Source organism: Trichomycterus rosablanca, chromosome 8 (assembly GCF_030014385.1).
Source record: "Trichomycterus rosablanca isolate fTriRos1 chromosome 8, fTriRos1.hap1, whole genome shotgun sequence".
NCBI classification, from domain to species: domain Eukaryota; kingdom Metazoa; phylum Chordata; class Actinopteri; order Siluriformes; family Trichomycteridae; genus Trichomycterus; species Trichomycterus rosablanca.
Genome location: NC_085995.1, coordinates 3,245,516 through 3,255,306, shown reverse-complemented (window position 1 = coordinate 3,255,306; position 9,791 = coordinate 3,245,516). Strand labels below are relative to the sequence as shown.

Genomic DNA, 9,791 nt, shown 5'->3' with positions numbered 1-9,791 from the left:
CCTAATATTGTGCTGGTCCCCATTTTGCTGCCAAAACAGCCCTGACCCGTCGAGGCATGGAGTCTGACACCTTTCTATCAGAACCAGCATTAACGTCTTCAGCAGTTTGAGCTACAACAGCTCGTCTGTTGGATCGGACCACACGGGCCAGCCTTCGCTCCCCATGTGGATCGATGAGCCTTGGCCGCCCATGACCCTGTCGCCGGTTTACCACTGTTCCACTGCAGACCGGGAACACCCCACAAGAGCTGCAGTTTTGGAGATGCTCTGACCCATTTGTCTAGCCATCACAATTTGGCCCTCGTCAAACTCGCTCCGATCCTCACGCTCGCCCATTTTTCCTGCTTCTAACATCAACTTTGAGGATAAAATGTTCACCTGCTGTCTAATATATCCCCCCCAATAACAGGTGCCGTGATGAAGAGATAATCAGTGTTATTCACTTCACCTGTCAGTGGTTATAATGTTATGCCTGGTTGGTGTATTTACCCCTAAAAGGTTTAAACCCCAGTAAGATGCTAAAATACTTCATTATTAACGCTCTAACAGGCGCCAAAATAAAGTCGTTTTAAAGAGTAATTTTGTCATTTTATTTTTTCACAGCCAAAGAAACTCATCACAATTTTAACTGGTTCCTTCTTCAGTTTTTCACGCTTTTCGGTTTGTCTAATTAACTAACAAAATTCACAAGCTATCCCTGCTGAGACCCTGTCCACATAAAAACAGATATTTTTAAAATGTCACTGTTCCCCGGATCACACCGAAAGCATTTTGACAAGCTCTCCATCCACGCCGAAATGGCAAAAACCCAAAGGAAGAGATGACGGTCGGGTCAGACTGCAGTCGGGTCACTGTAGTTAATAGTGGTGATATGAGGTACTTTTAAAATGAATAAATTCAGGCTACATTTGCTGGACTCTCAGTGCTGATATTGAGGTCGGACCAAATGTGGACAGGGTCACTGGGAAGATCTGTCGGGTGTTAAAAAGTTACACTGAGTGACAAGTGACTATTATTCACATCTATTCGAAGCTTAAAGCTGTAGAAGAATTCTGTGAATGGACACTTCCCAAGCTCTTAGTTTTTATTTTCTCTTCTATATCTGTACATTTATTAGCAGCTTCTTTTGTTATTTATTTATTTATTTATTTTTAATGCATTTTCTCCCCTTTTTCTCCTGGTTAGCACGTACAATTGCCCGATTGCATCATGCTTCCTCTCCACCAATGCCGATCCCCGCTCTGATTGAGGAGAACGAAGCTAACCCACGCCCACTCAGACACATGGGCAGAAAACGTATGCATCTTATCACCTACACTTTGACGAGTGCAGTGCAGCTTAGCGTTGTGTACGGAGAGACACACCCTGACAGCACTCTTTCCTCGTCTTTGTGCAGGTGCCATCAATCAGCCAGCAGAGGTCATAATTGCATCAGTTATGAGAGAGACCCTATCTGGCTTTTAATATCCCACCCATATGTGAACAACAGGCCAATCGTTGTTCATGTGGCAGCTCAGCCCAGCCGGCAGGCAGAGCTAAGATTCAATACGATGTATTCGAAATCCCAGCTATGGTGTTCTAGTGTGTGTTTTTACCGCTGCGCCACCTGAGTGGCCTCATCTTTTTTTATTTTTATAAAATGTTGTTTCTTTTCATTTTTGATTATGATATTGTGGGTTTTTGTTTTTACTTCTAGGCCTATTACTTTTGGAAATTTGCTAAACAACTATTATTGTTACTATTGTTGTGTAACTATAGTTGGTGTGACATGTAGAGTCCAACATGACCAGTTGGTGCAATCAAATCCTGGTACTCACATATGATGTTCACAAATGTAGGTAAAAAATGTAGCATGTAGCTCCAGTGTACTTAATAGTACTTAATACATTTACATCATCTAAAACTCTTAAAATCTTTTAGTGATATTTTAATGAAATCCTGCATCAGCTCTGCAATCAGTGTTTCTGTATATTACACACAACATTGTTTAATCAGTTAATAAAGTCCGAAAGCAAAAGTTTGGACACTCCAGCTGAAAATCCACCATCTAAGTAAAAATAATGTAACAAATCCTCAAGAGGAAACACATTTAGATATGTGTTATATTTTTCTCTTTAAATATTAGTGCCTGATACCTTTATAACATCTGAATTTAACATAGTGGAAAAACAAACATCAAATATTACGTGTTAGAATGTTAGTATATTTCCAGAGTTGTTGAAACTTTAGGAGAAGACTGCATACGGCCCAGTACATTTATTTATTTATTTATTTGCAGTGACTATACACTGATCAGCCATAACATTAAAACCACCTCCTTGTTTCTACACTCACTGTCCATTTTATCAGCTCCACTTACCATATAGAAGCACTTTGTAGTTCTACAATTACTGACTGTAGTCCATCTGTTCATGCTGTTCTTCAATGGTCAGGACCCCCACAGGACCACCACAGAGCAGGTATTATTTGGGTGGTGGATGATTCTCAGCACTGCAGTGACACTGACATGGTGGTGGTGTGTTAGTGTGTGTTGTGCTGGTATGAGTGGATCAGACACAGCAGCGCTGCTGGAGTTTTTAAACATCTCACTGTCACTGCTGGACTGAGAATAGTCCACCGACCAAAAATATCCAGCCAGCAGTGCCCTGTGGGCAGCGTCCTGTGACCACTGATGACGCAATAGATGAGCGATCGTCTCTGACTTTACATCTACAAGGTGGACCAACTAGGTAGGAGTGTCTAATAGAGTGGACAGTGAGTGGACACGGTATTTAAAAACTCCAGCAGCGCTGTTGTGTCTGATCCACTCATACCAGCACAAAACACACTAACACACCACCACCATGTCAGTGTCACTGCAGTGCTGAGAATGATCCACCAACCAAAATAATACCTGCTCTGTGGTGGTCCTGTGGGGGTCCTGACCATTGAAGAACAGCATGAAAGGGGGCTAACAAAGCATGCAGAGAAACAGATGGACTACAGTCAGTAATTGTAGAACTACAAAGTGCTTCTATATGGTAAGTGAAGCTGATAAAATGGACAGTGAGTGTAGAAACAAGGAGGTGGTTTTAATGTTATGGCTGATCGGTGTATATCACTTCAATACTAAATCTTTTCACAGTCTAGTCTTTAAATTCTGAACTTTACCTTCGTTGTGCAATTTTAGGTTGAAACATAATTCACACGCAAGTTCCTTCTTTATAAGAAAAGACTTGCTTGCTTTATCTCTCTGCAGTCATTAAGAAGGAATTAATAATACCTGTACACATGCAGCCTTGTGCCCAGTTTCCAGGTGGTTCTGGACTTACCACGGCCCTGACCAGTTAGTAAAAAATGATAAATAAAAATATATCTGATTGTGTGAATCTGACTTCACTCTAATATTAATATGATCATCACCATGCTTACCCTCATTATTTAAGTGTAATGTACCCAGAATCCATCTGTGCTCCTTGTTTTTGTTTTTGAATTCCAATGCCGTCTTGCACTGAGGTAAAAATGGAATTTTGCGAGTAAGAGAAAAATACCTTGTCCGAGTCCTTGAGGAAAGTCTTGTTTTGGTTCGGTGAGTGGTTCTGTACCACTGTCAGCTGCAAACGCTCTTCACTTCAATATAAGATCCCCCCAAAAAAAACAAAAAAACATGAAAACAACAATCTGGAATGTCATCTCCGTCAGTCCGCCAAAGACGTGTAGAGAGAGTAAAGTAACAGATAAACGAGCCGTTCCTGTGCTGATAATACGTTTTACATTTGGCACACTGATGTTTAGAATTGGTGTTGTCAGTAAATAGTGCATTTCTGGGTTGTGACACCCAAGAAGTGATTTTTCCATGGCTTAGAAATGTCCCTCTATGATAAGTTCCAGTAATACTCCTGTAAAAGCATAGTAAAAGCAAGAAATAAGAAAATTATCATCAAATTTCATGCCACTGGTAGGAACAACAACAAAACAAAACAAAACAACAAAAAAACAGGACAAAACGTTTGATATGTATTTTATATAAAATAGTCCCCGTATGTGCTATTAATCTTTTTTAGGACTTAAAAAAATGTTGGTTAAATCTTAAACCGTAAAATGAAACAGTAGAAGGGTGACGGCATAGAGAGGTTCACCTGTTTTGCATACAAAATCTATACGGGTGCTTGTTTTTACTTCTCACAACAGCATTTTATCCAAAGAGCTACATGTTTCAAATACAATTAGCAAATCTTACTTATTAGAAAAAATGGTTCCCAAGAATAATAAACGTTGCATCTCTCATTGCATGAGTTTTGTTTTTCTCTTCAGACAAAAATAACCCAAAACGACTACAAGGAAATAAAACAGCGAAAGCAAGAAGGAAATGCAGCCATTGTAGGTTAGAATCACTCAATAGGTAGCACGAGGAGTTTCGCCATGCAAGATATCTACGTATCTTCTTCTGAGGGGGCGGCGGGGGGCAAAAAATAAGGTAACGTGGGGCAAGGGGGAACTTCCATGCATCTCTGGCTTTGAGTCAGTGTGCAGGTGCGTCAAAGATTCGGGGCTGAGCAGGAAGTGAGGGGGAAGGTGAGGGACGTGCATCAGCAGCAAGTTACGAAATATTACCTCAGTTTTTCAAACGAGGCCATCAGCTCTATGTCACTCTGGTTCTCCGTCTGCTTGCCCTTAAAGTTCTCGATCCGAGGGAATTTCGCACTGGTTTTGTGGCGGTACATCTTCTTGTGCGCCGGGCCGTTCATCCCGGGGACGCCGAGGCCGGACTTCTCGAACATGTTACAACCGAGCGGCAACTGAGGGAAAAGAGGATTGAATTTGGCTTGATTTTTGCCCCCCTGCCCTCCACCTTTCCTGGCCTTGGTTCCCCCGGCGGACGACGCCCCTTTCTTCTTGGGGTCGGACGCGGTCCCTGCTAATATTTTAAGAGTCTTTAAGCTGAGACTGTTCGATTCGGAAGGTAAAGAGATGTTCGCCGCGGGGCCCCACGTGGGCTCGATCGAGGCCATCATAAAGCGCTGGACCTCCGCCATTCCTGACACGATGTTAGACAGGATATTCGACGGCTCTTCGAACTCTTGTTGATAGTCAGTCTGGCTGTTGTTTTCGGAGAAGCCCATTCCTGGCCAGTCCTCGGAACTGCTATTAGTCAGCTGCGCTGAGTCACCAATCTGTGCTTTACCGCTCTTTTCATCTAGTAAGGCTTTTAGTTTCTTGGATGCCCGGGAGTTCTGTCGCGGGGCTTTGACCTTGTCTCCCTTTGAAGCTTTTGGTTTAGTTGCTTTGCTTTTTCTCTGAGTCTGTCCTGCAGCTTGCTTGGCGCCGTTCTTTCTTTTCGACTTTGAGACTTTTGCATCTCTGTTGATGATGTTCACAGCTGGCTCAAACTCTGATTTGTTCACATCCTTCTCCAGCTGGTTGTCGTTAGTAAAATTGTGCAACTGATACTGTCGATTATCGACTGCAAATCCGCCTAAATTGTCCTGCTGTTCCATCACATCGCAGTACCATTTCATTTCCGGTCCACCCTCCGGGGTGACCTCGGGACCGCTCTGAAGGACCTGCGGCTTTTCATCCGTCTTCATCTCTCGTCCGGTGACCTGCGGGGACAGGTTGGGCGTCTCGGGGGGCGAGAGCTCTGCAGACAGCGACGCGTGTCTGAATTTATCCGGGGTGAAGTTGGAGATATCCAGCAAGTCTGTGGACTCCCTCAGTGGGGTGACCGCCTCGGTACTCTGCTGAGTCACCAGTTTCGGACTGCAGTGAGATAGAAAGTTCTCATTCACGTCGCCTTCGTCTCCGTCCTTGTTGCGGGACTTGAGACTTAGCGATTGGTAATTGCTGGGAGTCGCTGACAGCGAGCCGACCAGGTCGAAGCTGATAAGCCTTCCGTTGTCGTCGTGCAGAGCTCCTCTTTGAAACTGAAGCTGGTTCTCTATGCGTGGAACTTGACACGTTTGAAACTCCGCTTCGGCTGGCGACGCCCGCTCGGGGAGGTAATTCTTTTCATAAAGCATTCTGTTTCCGTCGAGACTCAGCTGAGTGTACTCTGGAACTGGCAGATTCTCTGACATTGGCATGGGCAGGGCGTTTGAGAAGTTACTCGGCAGGATAGTTTGCTCAGGTAAATCAGTAGCAAACTGCTGATTAGAACCAAGCTGGGAATGCCACATCTGGGTAAGACTCGGGCAGTTGTGGGGCGACTGTTGGAGCTCTGATTCAGACGGCGGGGAGAGTACGCAACTCTGAGCTATCTGAAGAGACGCAAAGTCCTGATCCTCCAAGGAAAGACCCATCGATTGTTGCCTGGATGTCTGCTGAGATAAAAGCGAGATGCCCGAGCCGCTCAAGGAATCGGAGGCGTCTAGCAATGTCTGAAGGTAACCTCCGGGGATAACTGGCATACTCGTGTCAACATCTGATGACGTGGCTTCGTTAGAGGGGCAGGGAGTAGGCATGTAGGCGTATTTTTCATTGCCCTCAGAGGCTGTATGACTTAGAGGGCTGTGTGCATCCGAGTTGATTTCTGTTTCTTCGCCGCCCGCTGCCATGTCTTTATTTTTTTCCCCATCAGAGGCATCAGTCTGCTCCGTCACGCTGTCAGTGCCCGGCTCCACGTCTCTCATTTTTTCGCTCCTTAGCCCGGCTTCGCTTTTGGCCTTCCTCATTCTGAGTATTTTATTTTCTCTTTGCCCTTCCTCCATCTCCTCTGATCGGCTCTTGGGGGTAACAGTGTGTGCGATACCATTTGGGTCTAATGTACTAGCACAGGCAGTAGCCGATGTTGTTAACGATGCTGCTGTGGCGGTCGTGTTTCCTTCAGATCCGGGATCCTGCACGGGATCAGAAGGACAGGATTCCTGCTTGAGGTCTGTTCGCTGCACAGTTTGAATCCTCTGAATCCGTAGTTTGTTTGCAAGCTTGTGTTTCCTACTCGTAGGTCTGGAACTAAGCAGTCGATGGCGGTCGTGTTGGAAATTGTGTTTATCTTCGGCAGCCAGCCTGAGCTGCTCCTCTTGCTTCTGCTGCCAAAAATCCTTTAAAGGAGCCAATTTTTCATATTCGGTAATCGCGTCCTTGTTTAGGCTTACCGTGGTGATTTCTGGATCAATTTTACCCAGCTTCACACAAGTGTGTTTCTCCCCTTTGAACTTGTTGATAATGATGTATTTGATGATCATAGGCGGCTCTTTGCGGGAGGATTTTTTTCTCTTTTTAGGGCACCAGTCGTCGTCCTGCTCCTCTCTCGGACCGGAAGGTGGCTGCTCGCGCTTTTCCTGATTCTTTTCATTTTCAATCGAGTCGACGTCATACAGGTAGTCGTCGCTGTAGCGGACTTTTCTCTTTTCCCGTAATGCGTAGTTTAGAGGGCTCGAGGAGCAGATATTCTTTCGAGAAAATGAGTTCTTATGATTGCTCTCATGAAAACTCTCAAAGGAGGACCGGGAGCTGGAGCTGTCGACACCGAACTCCCCCGAGTCGTCGGCCGAGTTGCTGGAATCGATGAAGTAGTTCACTTTCGGGCTAGACGTGCGCTCTAAAAAGCCGTCGTCTTCTTCTTTACTATCACTTTCTAGTGCTAAGTCTTCAGCTTTATCTAAAACTCCGTCCTCGCTCTTAACCACGTTTTCTTCCGTTTTTGAATCGTTCACGAGGACGCTGGGAAAAAAGTTTAACTGTGTTTCCTCGTGAAGGACATTCGTCTTTTCCCTCATGTTGTCCTGGAAGGACTCGTACCTGATCTTGAGCGAGCACATATCGCTACTGAGGGTGGAATCCTCATCGTCATCATCGAACATGTAGTTGTCGACGTCCTCCTCCGAGAAGAGGTTCACAGAGAGCTCGTTTTTCGAACAGAGGTCCAGCAGCTCCATTTTGCTTTCGCTAATGAAAGACTCGATATAACCCCAGTCCTGATTCGAACTGGTGAGCAGACTGTCCTCTCCGTTGCACTTGTCCAGAAGGCCTTCGTACATATTTTTGGAGGTCTGATCCGGGTCGTCTTCTGTTTTTTCTGCATCCCTTTTCTCCTCGGTCTGAGGCTTTGGCATGGCAAAGCTCAGAAGCTGGTCAGGCAGGAGCTGCTCTCCATAATTACCTGTCTCGCTGATGCCCATGCACTGCATACTAATGTTGGACATGGAGCAAGCGTCAAACTCTCTGTCCACGTCAGCCATTTTTAGGTTGACACCCGGCTCGGTGTTCGGCGCACCTTTGGTCTCAATGATGCAGCCCAGGAGAGTGCGGCTCGGCTGAATCAAGTAGTCCTCAGTTATCCCAGAGATACCCACTGGTTCCATCATGGTGAAAGCTGGCTTGTTAGTGTCCTCCCGGGACCAGGCACTCACATCCTCGGTGACACAAAATGTAAGAGCTATGGAACAGCTGAAAAATTCATTGGCAGGGGCCTCGGGTAAAGTCTGTGGTGAAGGTGAGCTCTGAAGGCAGGAGTCGCTTAACACCAAGGCCACGCCCTGACCATCCGAACGACCTCTTTATACAGCAGATGAGGACGACGTATAGACGGCATCTGCAGCACCATATAGCTTCAGATATATACAGCTTCAGCTAAAGTGATCCTAGAGGAAGAAAAGCAAACAAAACATCAGGAACAAAAATGCGAGCAGAAAATCTGAGCAAGATATGATTATTTTTCTTCACATCATTAGAAGACAGCGGTTATAGGTCTGAAAGTAGTTTACACTAAGAGAGAGGGTTTGTTTGCTTTAAATAATTAGTACATGACAGCCGGAGAGCTGGAGGAGATGTATACACATTACAGGGTAAACATAAATACATTAATAAATTACACAGCATTAGCATTATTAACCAAAACTGAATCCACCTCCCAACCTCAATATTTTATCTTATCATCTGCCAGCTGTTTATTAAAAAATAATATACAGCATTATAGATCAAACAAGCAAGAAAAAAGAAATTAAGACAAAAAGAAAGAAGGAAGGAAGGAAAAATAATTTATAGCATTAAATAGAATGCAAGCAAGAAAAAAAAAGAAAGAAAGAAAGCTGATATATGTAAACCACCGGAGGGCAGAGTTTTAGGAATTCTAACAATGGTTTAAACCAAAATTGTTTCTATCCTTGCCCATTTCTAATTCCAGGTATGACCTTGCATTTTTTCCGATTCCCCGTTGTTTATGCCCTGTATTTTGGTGACTGTTCGTATCTTATTAAGCTTCTGCAAATGAAACCACCGCCTCCGTCCCAGTCCTTTACCTTGACCGAATTCATTTTGAAGTCCATGGGCTTGTTATAAAATGTCCAGCAAGTCATGGTCAAGTGTCCACATACTTTCAGCGACAAGTAAAACAGAAGTGAAGTAAAACAGAAATTCAAGTAATTGAAAAAATACTTACTGATTGTATAAATGCATTATTTTTTTATTTTCTCCCATTTTCTCCCATTTTAGTGTGGTCAATCTGTCCGCTGCTGGGGGATCCCTGATTGCAGTTGAGGTGGGTGTATTTGCTGCTCACGCCTCCTCCAACCCGCATGCAGCCCTTAGCTAAACCATTTGTCACCCATGCACTCTGCACAGTCGCCTCTATCCACCATTCAGGGTCCTTACACAGCGTTTGAAGACCCCACCCACATAGTCCGGTCATCCCGCCCTAGCAGAACTGTGTCTGCTGCAGGCACTGCCAATTATGCCCGCTAGATGGCACCCAGATGACCGGTGGCAACGGCGAGTTTCAAACCGAGGAGTTCAGAATCTCTGAGCTGGTGTGCTAGCGGAATTTCCCGCTGCGCCACCTGGGCGCTATAAATGCATCATAATCACACCACAAA

The 9,791-nt window shown here is 44.8% G+C and overlaps 1 protein-coding gene across 1 annotated transcript in view; it reads right to left on the bottom strand.

Moving 5' to 3' along the window:
* Positions 1-4,377: 4,377 nt before the first annotated feature.
* nexmifb (neurite extension and migration factor b) overlaps positions 4,378-9,791 on the bottom strand; it is a 79,867-nt gene continuing 74,453 nt past the window's right edge. Inside the window, exon 3 of the mRNA XM_063000379.1 lies at positions 4,378-8,561. Coding sequence (XP_062856449.1) covers positions 4,590-8,285 — 3,696 coding nt within the window. The 5' untranslated portion in view covers positions 8,286-8,561 and the 3' untranslated portion in view covers positions 4,378-4,589. The remainder of the gene's footprint in view (positions 8,562-9,791) is intronic.